General features: G+C 49.5%; 1 protein-coding gene across 1 annotated transcript in view; it reads right to left on the bottom strand.

Annotated features, from left to right (window-relative positions):
- The window catches only part of KDM2A (lysine demethylase 2A), a 52009-nt gene that overhangs the window by 32064 nt on the left and 1848 nt on the right, over window positions 1–18097 (bottom strand). Inside the window, exon 3 of the mRNA XM_086612646.1 lies at window positions 17818–17922. Within this exon, the coding sequence (XP_086468772.1) occupies window positions 17818–17922 (105 nt within the window). The remainder of the gene's footprint in view (window positions 1–17817; window positions 17923–18097) is intronic.

The raw sequence follows: 18097 nt of genomic DNA, 5'->3' as shown, positions 1-18097 counted from the left end.
GATGCATTTAAAAAAAACATGTGCCACTCGTGACATATTCCTGGGGGACTTGGAATTTCATGCTGCTAGGGCTGGACTGAACACCAACTCACCGTCTGGGAACAGCTGTGGGGTGCTGGGGCCACATATCCTACTGCTCCCAGAACAAATCCAGGGGCTGAAACTCCCAAACCCTCAGTCACTCTGCCTTGAAACCAGGACCAGCTCTTTCGAGGACATGAACCTGAGCCTGAAGTTAAAGATGTAGAGGTATTACTGGGAGAAGAGTACCTGGCTGTGTTCTATCGGAGGATGAGCCCACCTTATAAAGTACTTTCTCTTAAAAATCACTGGATCAGTTAACACTGCGTGGTGCTCAGTTTTAAACAAGGGCACAGCAGAGAGGGGGCCGGGCCTGCTCTGTAGAGGATTTAGGGACACAGGAGAGACAACCTCATGCTCAGCTTTTGCTGAAAGGCCCCAGTGTTTTAGGAAAGGCCCCTTTCAAACGCAGACCCCCAGCACAAGGCAGGCACACATGCCAGCAGGCTGGCCCCAGCACCGGCTCGGCAGGCTTCTGGGAGCATTGCTGTGCTTCTGCCAAAATGCAACAGCTAACCAGGGCCGGGCCAGGCTTCCAGCTCCGGGCCAGGCTTCCAGCTCCCAGGAGGAACTGAGCCTCTCACCCCCCATCCAGAAGCCTCTCCTCATGTCTCATCTTCACGCTGGTGGTCTGAAATAGTCCAAAACAGCTGCCTGGGAAGGATGGAGCCAGAGGGGCCTGGCATAGCTGCACCACAAGATGCCCATGGTGAGGAAGGATGGAGGAGGTATGCTGCTGTTAGCTGAGGACCTTGGTTTGGGTGCTTTAGGATCTCAAGATGGGCAGGTGGAGCCATGCTGGCCCCACCTTTGGAGGGGCAGGAAGCTGTACAACCAGCTCCCACAGGTCTCAGCTCCTGCTAACCCACAGGAGACCTTGCTGAACTCTCACAGACAGCACAGCATGCAGGAACAGCTGCGAGGCCCTCACCTCTGGGTGCCAGAGCACCGGTAAGTCCAACAGAAAACAACAGCCCAGCTGATTCCAGCTCCATGTACACCCCTAGACTCTTCCTCACCTCCTCTGGATGCAAGAGGGAAGCCCAAAGAGCTCCAGTTTGCTGGACGACCACGATTCCCATCCCAGAACTGTTTCAAATCACTTCTGCCCTGAAGAGCGCTACGCGAGGGTGCAGAAGGCTGAGGTCATATGGGCAAACATGCCAAGGAAACCCGATTTGGAACTTCCCCCTTTATATTTCTACACTTTCAGAGAAAGAAGCAGAGGTCATGGCACTTCCTTATGCTTGTTCAGACCCTTAACTCTGCAGGCCTTGTCCAGCTCAAACACATCTCAAATCCTGCCCTGTGATGCTGTCAGACATCAGCTGCCTGTCACGGTTCCTGCTGGGACTGCTGTTGTAAGGGCAGCAGCTACAGGAGACTTAAGATTATTTTGCAGATATCTTATTCCTTACTAAATCACACCAGGGAAGTTCAAGGCACACCTGGTCCAGGTAAGCATGCTAATAACCTTCCCACATGACTAGTTTTTCACTTACCCCCGTTCCCAGGCAAGCCTAGGAAACAAGGTCTGGGACTACTGGCCACAGCAGGCAGTTCTCTGTCATTAGGATGATTAGAGGATGTGTATAATGAGGCAGAGGATGCTGGGCCCTATAGTCTGCAGGTCTCACCTGCTTTGGAATCAGGTGGTGGTGGACCAGGCTGTAGTCTGCATTTTGACCTGCTCCCTTACCCCAGACACTCGCTTCGAGTTGGCAGGTTTTAGGAAAAAGCAGCTCTCTTGCCTTTGCTGAGTACAAAACCTCACGAGATGAAAAAGGTTTGGCATGCTAAATGCTAGCAAGAAGAGGCTATATTCAAACTAGTCTCTTAATAACTTTGTATTTGGTTCTCAGGCTGGAAGTGTATTTCAGGGCTCCTAGTTAAGCTACACAACAGGGATTACCGCACTGGGCCGAAACTCAGGCATGTCCCGTTTGACCACCAACCTCTCACCTCCAGGAGACCCAGGATGGAACACAGCTCCAGCCACAGGCACGATGACCAGCTCCAGCCCCATTTCAAGCAGATACCTCTCAGTAAAGAGCAGCGCAGGCCAGCTGACAGCACTTGTCCAAGGACACCAGGAGCCTCAAAAACTAGGTAGTGACAAGGTACAGCACAAATGCACTGTCCAGGTAGATAACCAAGATATTGGGAAAACTCTGCTGTCACCTTGCGGAGACCCTGGTGTCTGGCTGACATACTCAGATTTCCTTTATCCCGGTGGAACGTCAGATGGCATTAGCTGGTTTGCTCCTAGGCACTCTTCTACAGCTACTGCCAGGACAGGAAAGACAGGGTGACGTGCAGAGGTTAAGTATAACCTCTATTAAGTATAACCTCTATTACATGGTTTAAGTATAACTGCAGCACGGCTGAATAAGCCTCCTCGGGAGCCTCCCCCAGACAAAGACCGCTGCAGCCACTCAACTGAGTGCTAACCCAGCACAAGTCCAGTCTCACAGCTCCCTTTAAGATTTCCTTCTGGTGGGGACGCAGTTACTGCTCTGCTAGACAGCATGCCACATCAGGCATTGTCTTTCCTGCTGGAAGTGGCACCAAGCCAGCATGGGCTCTGGATTGTGTAGGCCAGTTAATTTAACAGAAACATGATGGCATGGCCAGGCCTGATCCAGATCCTACTGGTGCCGTAGGTGGATGCTGCACATGCACTGGGGGTACGGTCCCACCAGGACTGAACAACCCAAGGCTGAGCTAAGGGTAAACTGCCAGAAATGCTATGCAGAGGAGCTCCTGCTCCCTTCCCATGACCCACTGCTGCTGCTGCCTGCATGGTGCTAGCTCTAGCGCTTGGTCACTCCAGTTTAGCATTTGGGCTGCAAAACTGCTTTGTCTTGATTAATCCTGAGCACAAATTACAGCTCTGAGGACAGATCTGACTCCCACGCTACGTGAACATGCAGCAAATGATTTGGTTGCTCACTAACAAGCTTGGAGGCTTATGACTGAGGAAACGCAATGCGTTTCAGAGGATGCCACTCCACCAGCCTAACCTGCCGTGGAATCGTGTTACACGAAACAGCAGCAATACAAACTTCGTCTTACTCCAGCTAGATCCACCCATGGATCTGCACTGTGGGATCAGGGAAACTTTCCAACTCTCTTCCCTGATCTCGTTCACAGCGCAGCCTCCCAGCCAAATGGAAGGCAGCCACACCGCAAAGGTGCAAACATGAGGAAATAAACTCTAATCCCTTTGCAATGGGGAAAGAGGGATGCAGAATGCGGAAGGAAAGGGTCATCTCCTCCAGCCAAGAAAACTTCAAAGTCTAGTGCTCTTGTCATCAGCAAAGCAAGTCACAAAACCCCCTCCACACTCCCAGCCAGATCAGCTTTGCTTGTTCCAGTGGGCAGGGAAGAGTGTGGCCTCCTAATTTGCACAGTATGTAGGAGAATAGGATCCCAGTCACGGCTGAGGACCCAAAAGCGCTGCCACAATACAAATAGCTCCCATCAGTTATACAACGTCTCTCGTGTACTCGGCTGGGGCCACAGTGCTTTCATGTCATTGTTGTTTTGGGAGGGTGGGGAAAAACATTTCAGTGCCTGCAGAGCAGACAGGAGGAAGGAAAAGCTTCTGCACTTCCAGGCATGTGTTTTGGGAGAGACAGCATCTGCTGGGATTTTGGGCAAATCTCTACAGCAGAGTTTTTTCCTCCCGGAGTCTGCAGCTTCCTCACAGCACAATTACCCAAGCCACAGTACCCTAGCTCCCCAAATCAGGTCTCCATATGAGGACAGACGTGGTCAGTGTACAAGCCTAGGGCTTCTGTAGAGACATTCCAAACCCCCTTTCTTCTATAATGTGCTTTGATGCTCACCTGACACACAGGGAATTGCTACCAGGTGAAATAACTGGCTACAAGTGATGTCTGCAAAGGGTAAGAGACATGCGAAGCCATGACATGCTAATGCTAATCTCACTTTTCTGCGAGCACACACTTTGTGAGAACTGCACAAATCCTTCCTACAGCACAAAGTGTGATCTCTTCCCAGGAGGAGCCGGCTACTTTTGTCTCATAGCCCATGCCAGGGCTGGGTCTTGGTTGAGAACCCCTGCCCAGCAGACTGCTACAGCCCTTCCCCACTCTTCTTTCTGCTTCTTGGTGCGACTCCATCCTGGCAGGCCTCACCAGAGCACACGAGCAAGTCACAGCCCTGGGCTCTTAGACTGAGACCGCTTCTTCCCAGAGGTGGTTCCACTACTTGGAGTTTTTCCAGTGTCAACTGTCAGTTCACTCAGAGATGTGCGACTTCCAAAAAGGAGATCAGCAGACGCCCCCAGAACTGCCATCCATGAGAATGTCCCAGATGAAGCTCAGCCGCAGCAAAGCAAGGGCTAAGAGTCAGGCACATTATGTATATCTCTGTTGGACAACCTCAGCCTTCAGCGTTAAGCAGCAATATTTAAATATTGCTTTTTTCCAGCTTCACGATCTGCGTTAGGATTCAGGCGTTTTTCATCCTGAGGAGAGTTTTACTAAGGAACAACTGACAAGCAGTCCAAAGCCTTTCTCTCCGTGTCAGGCAGGGTCAAGATAAAGGCAGTTTATTCATCCTCCAATACCAGCCAGCCAGTAATTCTCATCTAAGATAGCTCTCCTTCACCATTTCTTTCTGGCCCCCTTGGGTACCATTCACTTAATGTAGGAAATGGGAAGCATGAATATTAATCCTACAGACAACTCCGGCACTATCCCTTCTATTCCAATCCTTCCACCTGCAGCCTCCTTCTCCCAGTGATGCTAGGCGAAGTGCCTCATGCAGCTCCATGGTGGTACTCTTCAAAACCCTTCCTTGGACACCTCTCTCCATCAGCAACTATTGCCTTGATGGAGCACAGCCACCTCTAATGGCAGAGGAACTGACAGCTGATGAGGAGAACCAGAAGACTATTCTCCTGTGTATTTTTTTTTGTTTGTTTTTTGAGAGAAGAACTAGTGCAAGGTCACATTCGAAAAAAAAAAGAACAAGCTGTCCTTTCGCTGAAAGAGCCTCACATATTTACAGAGTGAAACCAACAAACACCACAGTATTTTAGTCACTTCCTGTCCTATCTGCTGCCATTCCCTCCCTGATCTCCCATCATTTCCATCTCCCAGTCCCCAGGAAGCCTCCTCCCCCTGTGCCACAGCTCCTTCCACTTCAGGAGACCAGAGCATCCCTCACTTTTCCTCCCTCTCCCTGTGCCTCCTCCCCTTTGTCTGCTGCGTTTCCAGGGCAGGTCGCCTGGTTTGAAGCTTCCCACAATCTTTCCTATTCTTTTAGAGGAAAGACGTTGACATGAAGAACGCAGTCACGTTTCACTCTTGTTTCTGAGCTTTCTCCTTCCAGACTTCCCTTGTAGCAGGTATTATAACTTCTACCTGGCCCTCAGCATGTGTATAGAGCAGTGTGACTTATTAGTGGATCTCTCATTGACCACTGAGTCTCCTCACTGGGTGCCTCTTAGCCACCCATCCCTTTGTAGGTTTATTTTGCTGAAACGCATCCAAATTGGTAATAAACAAGCTCAACTCTCCTCAGTTCATGAATGTGACTTCTCATATACTTTTACCGTAATCAACTATGGCTCTTGTCTAGATAATCCAGATAAGTTCAGACTTTCAACATCCAAACTCGTTGACGGGTCTTTTAATCTTGTGACATACAGCAGTGTCCAGAATTCGGTCTCCAAGATGTTGTGCTGAGATCCGCCAGCAATTAACAGCCACCCCCCCAAAAGATGACATGAGATCTGTTATATAAGTGGGAAAGGGTCCCATTTCTCTGGGAAGGTGCAAGGCAAAGACAGTCCCTGGCAGGAGGATGGACAGGCATGGCAGCAGCAAGGCAGACTCAGGGCAGAGTAGGTGCCAATGCCAGAACTGACTACACAGGGAAGACGCTCCCTTGCAAGTATTTTCAGATACAGCACGAAGAACCAAGGCACAAAGATCAAGACACCTGATCAGCAGTCTGCCAGGTTACTGCTTATCCTAAGCACCAAAGCTTTCCTTTCTATATTCCTCTCCTCCAAGCCTGCACCTCCTACTTCAGCTCCTGGTCTAGGCTCCAAGCTCTGGTCCACACAAGCATGTTACTTGTGCTTCTCTCTGCCAAAGAAGCAGCAGGCTTCTGTCCTCTGTTCCTCCCCACCTTCAATTTCTTCAGTTTCTCCTCAGCTCCTCTTCCTCCCAAGTGTGGGAAGCATTAACTAAACCACAACACCTTCTGTCACCCTTAGGGTACAAAATGTCCTACAGAGATGGGCCCATGTCATTCTGTTCATATATTTTGGCTCTGCAGACACATTTGCTTTGCCAAATAACTTGCCAGTGCCACAGAGATGATAATAAAGTGGTCTCAGGCTCCCCACTCTCCCAGCTAGAAGAAGGACAAGCAGTAGGATCTGAAGAGAGGGTCAGAACCCCTCAAGCAAGAGATCCCAGACAACCTGTCAGTGACCATATCTATCTCAGGGCAAGCCTGGAGGCCAGCCCGATGCTAGAAGAAGCTAGCAGGGGGCTAATTTTAGCAGCTCTGCATGCCCTATCCACTGATGATGACTATCTGGACAAGATGGCCATACTAAACTCACTCTTTTGCTGCCTGGTTTCACAAGAGAAACCCAAGAACTAACCCAGCAGCTTTAACCCAGATTAATTGCCCCTCATCATCTCCTGTCTGTCTCAAGACGTGGAGAACAGAACTGGCGTATCCCAGGTTGCACATTCTTGGACAAAGACTGACTCAAAGCACCAGGCTGAGGAGTGAACAGGAGTCTACGCAAAACTGGAGCCCTTCCAGGCTTCACAGCTCCAGGAGGGATTCCTATCACGAGCAGGGCTGGCAGCATTTCAGAACAAGCAGGGAGAACGCTTTGGTTTGCACTTTTGGGTTACGAAATTGGAAGTACACAAGGAGTAATTGGGGAATTGGAGCAGGGCTGAAAGAGACAGGTGGGGGAAACAGGACCAATGGGCCAAAGAGAACTCCAGCAGCTGCTACTAAACCACACACAGACCAGCCACAGCAGCAAAACCACGAGACAGAAGAACGTGCTAGATCAGATCACAGATGGGCAAGTCTGGCAATAGTCCCAACAAGGAAACTCTGCTCCTAGGGAAGGATACGGCTTCTCACTCTAGTCACCCGCAGCGTATTTCACCCGCAGCCACTGTCCCGACCTGCTTATGGCACTACTAACCCTCCAACCGCCCATATCCACCACCAGATGCAGCACCCTGGTACCTGAACAAACTGCCTGGATTTGTGAGAGCTTGTGGAAGCTCATGAAGGACTGTCAAACCCTCCAAATCCCTTTAATTACCTTCCAAACCAGAAGAAATCCAAGGAAAAAAACCCAAAACAACCAACCTTGTGCGTAGAGCCTTTTCCTGCCAGGGAGTCCCCAGCACATGTGCTATGCAGTCACGTAGATGAGTATTCCCAGCTCTGCTCCTCCTTTTGCTTTGTATAGGAAGGCAACAGAGCATCCCCCAAATGGAACAAAGTAGATCAAACTTTTCCAAAAAGGCAGGCTTGAAAATTACACGCACTTAACCCATTTTCCCACTTGGGAAAGAGTGGACCATTTAACCCAGGTTGCTGAGCCCACCAAGCCTACACAAGGGACAGATGGAACCACGTGCGTTCAGAGACAGACGTGCAGCTGATCCAGCATCAGTAGGTCAGCACTATGCAAGCTCACTCAGTGCTGGGACAGGCAGAGCACATCTCTGTCCACAACATGGTGGGATTTCAGAGGACTAGCTTGGATTTTGCAGTGAGGAAGAGCTCACCCTCCAAACTTCCCAGTGTCCCAAACCAGTTCTGCAGAAATCTGTTGCCGGTTGTGTCCCATCACACAAACTGAACAAGGCTGGACCACAGGAGTACTTGGATAGCAAAAGCATAGGAAACTCTGGGGTTTGTACTGCAATTCTTGCTAAGCTGGCACTGTTCTTTAAAGAGAATAGCAATAGGCTGCCTGAATTGCAGCTATACAGCCTAGGATCCTCACGAAGAAGGAAAACAAGCCAGGGTCACTGGGAAGAACATAGACAGTGTATGAAACCGTCTACTAGGAAGGATATTTCCTCTGTACTCTCCACTGTTACACCATCACTGCACACACTCCCTCCCGCTTTGCTCCACAACACGACCAGTACTTGCCCCTTCCTTACTCCAAACAGGGCAAAGGGGCTCAGCAGTTCAGTAACACACAGAAATATTTATGCACAGTGAATTAGAAACACTGAGGCAGACTAACCCTAAAAGACCACATGTTGCCAGCCCTCCTCTTTCCACTTCCATATGCCTCAGCTCGATCCCAAGATTACAGTTCCTGAGAGCCAGGGGTACACAGGAGAGGAAGGAGGGAAGCAGGCCACCCTTGGACTGAACAGCACAGGTCAGTCTTTTCCCACCTTCTTCCCCCCCCCCCCCCTTTTTTTTTTTTAATACAGGCCTTTCTGCTCTCATGCCTTCTGATTGTTCCTCCAGCATTCGCTTCGTGTCTTTCCAAGTTCCACAGTACCATCTCTCTCTTCTCTTTCACCCTGCAGACTTTCATCACTGCCTCATGAAAAGTTAAGGTAAGGTAAGAGGCAACATCAAAAAGGACCGTCCCCTCTGCACGTCTCACTTGCAGTGAGCATGCACCTCACGGGTTGGGATCTGGTTCTTTAGATAACTGTTCCATCAAGCAACATCCTGATCCTCCCCTGGTGCCTTTTATCAAGCAACCTCTTCTCCCAAACTCTGTCACAACCGGCTAAGACACGACAGCGTGATTCTGCAGTCAGTTCCCAACCCTGAGGGCCAGCACTAACGAAAACCACAGACTATGATCACACCCTGGAGCCTCCTCCTTGACATAAAAGCGTGCAGGGTGCATGTCGGGGGGTGTCTTTATTAAAACTCGTGTTTGTGTACAGTGTGATAGCTAAAACGTGTAAGATCCAGGGAAAGATGAAAAGCAGCCAGTGTTTAATGTACTGCAGGGAGGAAAGTTTACCGCTCCACTCATCTCATCGATATGACCTGTTTGAGTTGACAGCAGTAAGAATTGCCAGTCTTTCCCCCACCATCAGCTTGCTCCCACACATGAGCACATCACATGCAGTGCTGTGAACCACACCTCAGCAAGGACACCACCCAGATTGGCATCCTTCCAAGCACCCGACTTGAGTGGAAGCACTAGAGAGCACAGGCATAAACCCATCTGTCTTCTTTCCATCCTGCAACCCCAGGCAGATACCAGACCAAAATCTCCTCTAGTTCAAGTTCCTGGAACTTCCACAGGGATTCACAGTCCCTGGATAGCCAGCTCATGCTGTTTACTACCAGTACTGTTTCTACAGCAACAGAGATGCACAAGCATGGACGCACAGAAACAGAACAGAGAGAAACTCTGTCAAATGGATCCATTTCCTCTTGCCCATCATGGATTCACAGGCTACACTTTGTCACCAGGTTTATCTGGACCATCTCAAATGCCAGCAAGCAACACCTGTGGACAGCTATACATCTTCCTATGGTTCCTAAAAGCTGGGAAAAGAGGTAAACTGGGATGATCAGCAAACAGAAAACTTCAAGTTCATTGCATCCCTTCTGGTCTCTCCAGATCAAGCTCCAGGCTGTTTGAGCAGAGCTCTTGCAGCATCAGTGACCTACAGCAGCTCACGCCATTCTAGAGCCTGTGATTTCCCTGAGATGAGCAAGGACAAGTGAAAATTAGCCAGTGTGATCCAACTGTTAGCATGCAGCCTGCTTCTAGCAGAGTGGGGGACACACAGTACAGAGCATTTCCTAACTGCCAGAGATGCAACACAGAGGTGGCAGAGCATTTTCTCCTAGAGCTGCTACTTGGCGGTGCTGACAGGACCTGAGAGGTAGTGAGTTAGAGAAGAAGCAGTAGGAACAAACTTTCCCTACTCCTCGGCCCTCCAAAAATCAGAAGTCATGAGCGTCCCTGCCAAGGGAGATCTGCAGGTACCTGAAGGCGGGCAGCACAGGGAGCTCAGACCCCTGCAGAAAGGGAAGAACACCATCAAAGCTCCCTACAGCCTCCAAAAGGCTGACACTCTACCCTAAACCCTCCAGAAAAGGAATCAAGCCTGGACCAGCACAGGCACTTCTATAGTGAAGAGTTTGGTCTGCAGCTCAATTAGCTGGAGACCATCCAAGACGGAAGACAGTTGTGATGCTGGTTTCAGATTTTATTGACAGGCTTTTTGAGGATACATTTGTACAAGTGCAGTCACATATAGCTTCCTAGCTTCAGCTGAAATGGTCACATCTCATTTTCCAAATGGGAGCATATGTCTATCCTCTGCTCACTGCTCCCTCCCAGCGAGAAGGGAGTCTGCATGGGTTTGTTCCGTCTAACCCCCACCCCAAGAACATCAAGTCTAACTGAGATCTCAGGTTCTCCAAGCTGACTGGAGATAACACTTCCAATTCTGACATACATGCTCCCCACCCTTCTTGCTTCCTAGAGTTTTTGACAGCTTATTATCTTTGATATCTAATTATAGACCCTGTCCTCCTACTGTGGGGTTTGCTCTTTCACTTTGCTCTTTTACTTTTCCCAAAGCAACCAAGTGAGAGCCTCCTCTGCTCTCATCTCCCTCTCCACCAGGATCAAGAACAGGCAGGACATCCAGCGAGGCAAATCTGCTCAGCTACAACAACTCCCATTCTCCGAGCACATCAGTACACGCTTTGGTGCGGCAGCCGTCCCCAACCACCTCCTGCCACAGCTGCATGACAACAAGCAGTGATTCAGCGTGGTATGCCCTGCTCCTCCTCACCTTCTACCTCCTCCACTTGCCTTTAACCTCTTCAACACAAATAAAAGCAGGTCAGGCGTTGTGTAAGAAAGTCTGTGAACTAATAAGTCAATTCTGGCAGCAAATCAAGCTTTCCAGAGCTCAGGCTACCTCCTCAGAGCTCACCCATCGTTTCCTCCTCTGGAATCAGCAACACCCTTCCATCACCACCAGCAGACATCTCACCCTGAAGACAAATAATTGCTTGCCCTCATACAGTTTCAGAGGGCAGTGTTAGTGCACCACCTTGTTTCTCCACCACTTCCCCTACACGTGCCATTTCTCCCCAAAACCCAGCCAGTGACCTGTAGAACCCGCCTGGGTTGCTCCCGATATAATTTAGCCAACAATAAAAGGGTACTGGGGACATAGGGAGTGCTCTGCTAACTTGTTAGCATCATCGCCAGCTGGGATAGCCCTGTGAAAACCTACTCCTACTTACTAACAGGAGACATCAATGCAACTAGCAAATATTGTTTAGTAACAAGTGATTTCAAGTGCTCCTGTGCTGTGTGCTTGCTTGCTCACTGCAGCTTCCAGGACATACTCAAGACACAGCCAGGCTTGGGAAGGTAAGAAACCAGCTGAGATATTCACCTCCTGCGTTCCTCTCTACTGACACAGAACATCATCCAGTTGGTTTCAGGGACGTATTCTCCCTGGGACCAGCACGCTCTTGCATCTTTCAGGATCTAAACGCTCACAGGGGTTTCTAAAGCTTTCCAAGGACAGCCTTCAGTTGCTGCTAGCTTCCACCAAAGAGCTACCCAGATCAAATCTGAACAGTCTCTAAATTATTTAGAGCTCAATTATTACACCTGGGTCATTTGGAATGACTCATTTGCAGTGTCTTCAGTTTGAAGCAGAGGCATGTGGGAGAGATTAATTACTCTACTTGCACAGGTCTTGTCTAGACTGGGAAATTGAGGTGTGTCCAGCAGACCAGTGACATTGGGCCAGACAGGGTTGCACACAGCAGACAAACTCCGAGCCCTTTCAGGTAACAGGAGGGAGCATCACTCGAACAGACAAGAGATCACCAGCGTCAAATTTCAAACGGGGGAGGCGACGTACAACCACCCAGATTCTCACCACAGCACGTGTGGCTCGTCCCACACTTCAGTACCTGTGGTAACTACACTGGTAGGCTCACCCCAGCACACACAGATGAGTCCCACGTCATGGGACCAGCTACGAGAAAGCCAGTATCCAGCAAGACTGGCCTCTGTCAAGCACACCAGGATCTGAGGATGACAAACACCAGTGACTGCAAGGGATCATTACCCGGTAGTGAGCAGCATTACAAGGATTACAAAGAAGAAGTCAGGCTGAACCTGATGGGAAGGCATTGCTCCTTCCATCCCACTGTTGGGAGAGCATGAGCCATTCCAGGTAGAGCAAGGGTAGCTGCTTGACCAACATGGGAGGGCAGGCAGCTGTGTCCTCCTCTGCTACCTTACCAAACATAAGCAGCATCCTGCCAGCCCACACCCTGCTCCCCGCTGACCTCCCTCTCTCAGTTTTGAGGCCGTCTATCCCCTTGGCAATGCAAGGATGCAAAGGGATGGAACTTTGTCACGAGTGTCACGTGAACGCTAACATGCATGGGCCTTCCTGGCCCTGTGGGTCATGTCTTGCATTTGACACCACCCCATCCTGCAGAAAAGGTTTGGTACCACCAATACGAATAACTTGGAAACCAGAAGATTAGAGCTGCTGTGACTCCGGGCGCCCGTCAGAGCCAGCCTTGCCATCCCTCAGGCATGTAGCTGTGCATGCAGGTGCCACTCCACACCACAGTACACAACGTCTGCAAGAGAAACCCTTTCCTCCACACTCCCCAAGCTTCATCCCTCAGCCGATGACTCCACATCACTGCAAAACTCATGTGAACTCTCACCCAAAGGACAGTGTGGACAGCAACATGTAAGGACAGGTTTGCTAACTGCTGTTTACAGGAGAGGCCTCAGTTTTTCATGTAAGGACCTGACCAGAGGGCAGGGCAGTGCTAAGGCAGGACACAGACTGCCTCAAGCAATGGAAGAGACAGCACTTTCCTCTCTGGCTCCCCCCCTCACCTCCCTTATGCTCAAGCACCCAGAGCACTTAAGAGCAGGTGGGTCTCTTCCTCCATGGTCCCATTTTCCTTCATGGGTGACTCCAACAATCAAACCAAGGGCACCACCACACCCAGCCAGTGATGGTCCATCAGGGCTCAGACACTGCAAAACCTTCAGCAGGAGCTGTGCCCAAGCCCCAGAGAGCACCCACCACCCTGAAGGGAGGGTGCGGCTCCACCAGGCAGGCTCTTTCCAGCAGCAGAGCCAGTTTAAGGGGTTCTGACCCCACCCTGTCTCCCCATCTCAGTCTGCCACCTCTTTGGTCTCATCAGGTTTGCTGGTGGGGCAGCTAGCTCACTAGTCCAGTCAACAATTTGGATTAGATGCTCCCCCCGCTCCAAAACTTCCATCTAGGGCATGATCCACAATCCCCTGAAGCAGCATTCAGCTCAGGGGCATCAGCTCCCGAGGCAGTAACAGAGGGAGGGAGAAAGAGAACCTCTTAAACCAGCTTTGCCACCCTGACAATCCTAACTTGGAACCACACCCTGAGATACAGACTGCTGACTTGACAGCATTAGAGAGAGGAAGACTTAGATTTGTCGTTAGGGTAATGGTGCCCTCCTGCTATGCTCCCCCAAGCCCTTCTGAAGCGATTCGACGCTACTGCCCTTCATTCCTCACCCTGAATGTTGTCACTGAAAGTGTATGGCATCACTTCGGTGATGTGCTAATCCCAACTCGTAATTCATGGAGTCTTGCTAGTCTTAATTCACAGCCTGGCAAAATTAGCCCTGGAGCAGACAGAAGGCAAGATGTCCTCACACTTCCAGCACTCAGGAACACTCAATGACTCTCCTGCAGAAGGACAAGCAGACACCAGCCCCGCATTCCACTGAAGAAGAATCCTTCGTCAGCTCCACAGATTCACACAGATTCGGATGGGTAAAGCGGCTTTGTGTGGGTGAAGACTGGAACAAGAGCGAAATCCCTCGTCACCAGAGCACCAGCACGCACACCTTACCTCAAGCACGCCAAGCACTTCTTTAGAAAGCCTTGGGTCAAACAGCCCCTCTGGCACCAGTTTCCAGACATGTACTGACTGTTTTGCTGAACAGCTCCAGAGCACCATCAGGAGATTCCTTCCCTGCCGATGCCCTGACACAGATCTAACCTTACTGAAACATTAAGTTACATGCATGCAACAGTTTCTCCTCAGTCTCAGATCACCTCATGGAGATCCTGGTGAGCACTGAGGTGGTGCAAGGCAGATAATGTGAGGAAACTGCTGGAGAGCCTGCCAGGCAGAGTATCCGAGCATTGTTAGCACCAGACTGACCGAACTTCTTTTTCTTCAGAGCTGTTAGTCCATAGCCAGAGCTGCTCGCATCGCCGTTGCCACCTTTAAGAAGTCCAGTCTCCTGCTCTAATTGCCAATGTGCCCTTGGCCTCCTCGTGGGGGAGCTGAACAGCTTGGTGTGACATGGGGCTGGGTGCGACCACCCAGTGACAGTCAGCGGAAGACTTCCAAGTCTCAGAGAGGGACCATCGCATTGTTAGTGCCAGGCCTGGACTGTCACTCAGGCCACAGGATACAATAGAGCATTTCAGCTCCTCGATTAAGAGCCTCCAAAACATGCATCTACAGCTTATAAAGCAAGCACCTCAAACCAATCCCCAAGGTACTGCCTCATTATACAGCTGAGGAGCAGAAATATGCACACAGACTTAGTAGAAAACTACTCCGCAGTGCCTGACACATCTTGTCCTTCACTACTCACAGCTCAGGGAGGTCCAGCTGAATCTCTGGGTGGGAACGCAGATATCCCTTAACCCGCTGCTGGGGTACCCCTGCATCCAGACCAACTCACTCAGGCCTTCATAATCTTGGGAGTCATGGACGTAAAGCCTGAACTAGGAAGCAAGCACAGTTAGAGCAGTGCGACCCACCTGACGTAAACGTCATTACGCTACAGAGGGATGTGCGAACCAACAGAGAATTATTGTAGGAGTGTGACTACGCCCGAAGTAGAGGCAAATTTCTCCTCAAAACTCGGATCTTTCACCAATGCAGACAAATCCATTCAGAAATACACACAGATCAGATTTTTGTTGAACCAGAGGAAGGTAACAGTATTGCTCACTAAATAAAACAACAGAAAATGCTCAAGACTTACTCTGCATCCCAATGGAAGCCAGTCAGTCAAAAGATGCTGTTGTTATAATTACCCTGACACACCAGATAGCAAGCTTCTCTTCGCATCTCGGGCCACTGGTACCATCAAACCATGCTACTTGCCCATGCAATTAGCTCAGCTCCTTCAACACCATAAACTATACTGGTCCAGTTTGTCTGGCTGGTAGGGCTACTATCACACTTGATTTTTATTTTTTTTTTTTTAATATATTTATTCTTTTGCTATCGTACCCACATTGATCCCCAGCCACACACAAGAAATCCAGTTACAGGGACAGAAACATACTGTACTACCAACTACCTGTTTCTCTACCTAGAGCTTTTAATGTAGGCATATTAAAACCAACTCCCAAGACCAAGGTATACATAGGAGTAGGATATTCAAATAAGTCATATTCAGCACTTTTCTCTTTCTGGATAATTCGCTCATGATACCTTGTTCTGCAAGGGCCAGAAACACTAGCTAAGAGAACAGCTCCCTAAATTTCAAAGCATGCATCTCAGAGAAAAAAAAAAAAGTCATCTTTTAAAGGTCCTTCAACAAGAGAGCTTCACTGACACAGCAAAAGAGCATAACGAGCTGGAAGTTCCCAGGAAAAGCGAAGCAGGAGGCATAAACTAAGCCTCACCTACCATACAGGGGTCATGCCGCCGCCTCCTCCTCCTCCTTTCGGCTGCAGGCCAGCAGAGACAAGACTCACACGAGGCCACAGAAGCCTAGGTGAGCCTCATCCTCTGCTTGTTGCCCATGTGCCTTCTCAAGCCCCTTAAGCATGTAGCTCATCAGCGTGCAGCTATTTATCCAGCTTAGCATATTCTGCTGGAGTCCAGGCCACCTATACTAGGAGAGCAACTCTTCCTAATAATTTTTATTTATGAGATTATACACATTTTAAACTGTTAAGCTCCTGGCCACTAGTCTCCTTCATCTGCTGAGTCTTTATTCAGTCATTTTGGTTACTTCTGCTTAAAGTGTAGCTGAGATTGTAGAAATTTGAAGCCAGCATTGCCTCCAGGAGAAGCTATCCTATCACCCTGACTGCTGGCTACAGCAGTCACTGTAGTGTAGAGTAGTCAGTGTAGTCACTGTAGTGTAGCAGTCACTACTGCTGGTCACTCCCCACTTAAACCAGCACCTTGAGCTGCATGCCGCATGGTTGTGGGAACAAGCGCACCAGGACAAGGGAGAAGGTGAGACTGCTGCTTTTAGCAGCACTGCCAAATTAAAGCATCCACCAAAGCACTTGGGAAAAACATACCATCTTGAAGGGCTCACAGAGGTATTACAAGTTTGGTTTTGTTTGGTTCTTTTTTTTTTTTTTGGTAAGCACAAAGAAAGAGAAGAGATTAAAAACCACTTCAAATCAGAATCACTTCAGGTTCCCGAAGTGGGCTAAAGCAGGTGACTATAAAATTATAGATGCCCATCACCACATCATCTAGTATGAGAATCCTCTCTGCAAAAAGTGAACATGCAACAGACACCAAGCAGCACCAGAAAAGGACCACACGTTCAGCAAACCAGGCATCTGGACAAACCACAGCCTAGGCAGTATCCTCCTCTCCACAGGGATCAATGCTGGAATAACTGTTTCTACCCTCCCAAGAGGATTTCCCCTAGGCCACCTATGAGGCACGTGCTGGCTACAACTCCCCAGCACCCTTTCTACAGCCAGGCACCCAGCAACCACAAAAGAGCAAAAAGAACTGCTCACTGTTGAGGGCAAAGCTTAACGCCAAGTACCACGCTGCCTCACACCAAATGATTTTAGAGTATTAAAGGATAAGGATTTACCTTTACAGACAGCACCTTGAAGGTGAGGGTATACATACTGCTGTGACTCAGAGAGGAGCTCCATCAGCTTCAGCTATCACAGAGCTGACACTCGGCCTTCCCAGGGGTTTTACAACTGCCTCAAAACAACATGAAACCAACCTGCAGGAGACACAGCAGCTTCCCTCCTTCTCCGGCACCTCCGGAAATATCATCTCAGAGCAGCTGCTTCCAAACTGCTCAGTTATGGCCCAACTAACAGACCATCGGCTTCGTGCAGTCCCCTGAACAGCAGCACAAATATTGGACAAGCCAGAGCTCCTGACAGAGCTTAACTAGGACCTGACTTTTGGAACAGCTTCCTCTGAAAGAAAACACCAGGAGACCTGCACATGTGCACAGGCACAAGTAAATTCAAGCTTGAAGCTGAAGCTGGTTTTCTCAGATTTTGCAGCACACTCAAATCAAGTCTAGGCCAATGTAATGGTAACACAAAGTATTTCAGGTTCTCTGCTCGTTACGAACACATGGAAAAAACCTGCTGTGCCAGAAACTACACCAACACTCATTACATATTTCTATCCAGCACCTTTGCAAAGCATCTTACCCAGTCACAGCCTTCAACTCTCTTCTTTTCCAGAATTCAGTAGCCAAGTGCCCTTCCCCGGGGCAACTTTGTGACATACACACGAAGCCATCTAACCCACCGCCAGCTAAGAGAACACCTCTGGGGAGGCTGGAGCGATCCACCACAACACTTTTTTGGGTTGTTTAAACCTCTTGCCAGTAGAAGACTTTTCTTTCTTCAGTCACAACAGAACCAAGAACAGAATGTGATCGTTCAGGGCCGATACTGACCAGTCTTTGGCTGTAACGGATCCTTTCTTCCTCGGGCTCCATCTCCGACTCTTCTGAAGAGAGTGAGAAGGACACTCCAGGACTGCTGTCTTCCTCTTCTTCCTCCTTTGAAATTAGGGGGAAATAGTGAAGCAGGGTCCACAGACACGAGAGATGCCTACATTCCTCATTTCTTTGCTCGTTTTGAGGCCGATTCCATACCACTATGCAGGGCTAAGTGAACACAGCGGATGAGCCCACCTCAACTTTTCATGCTCCTATTCTAACTTTAGGCATGACC

This window comes from Tauraco erythrolophus, chromosome 6 (assembly GCF_009769465.1).
Source record: "Tauraco erythrolophus isolate bTauEry1 chromosome 6, bTauEry1.pri, whole genome shotgun sequence".
In the NCBI taxonomy this organism is placed as follows: domain Eukaryota; kingdom Metazoa; phylum Chordata; class Aves; order Musophagiformes; family Musophagidae; genus Tauraco; species Tauraco erythrolophus.
Note: the sequence above shows the minus strand (reverse complement) of the source record. Positions and strands in the feature narration are given on the sequence as shown.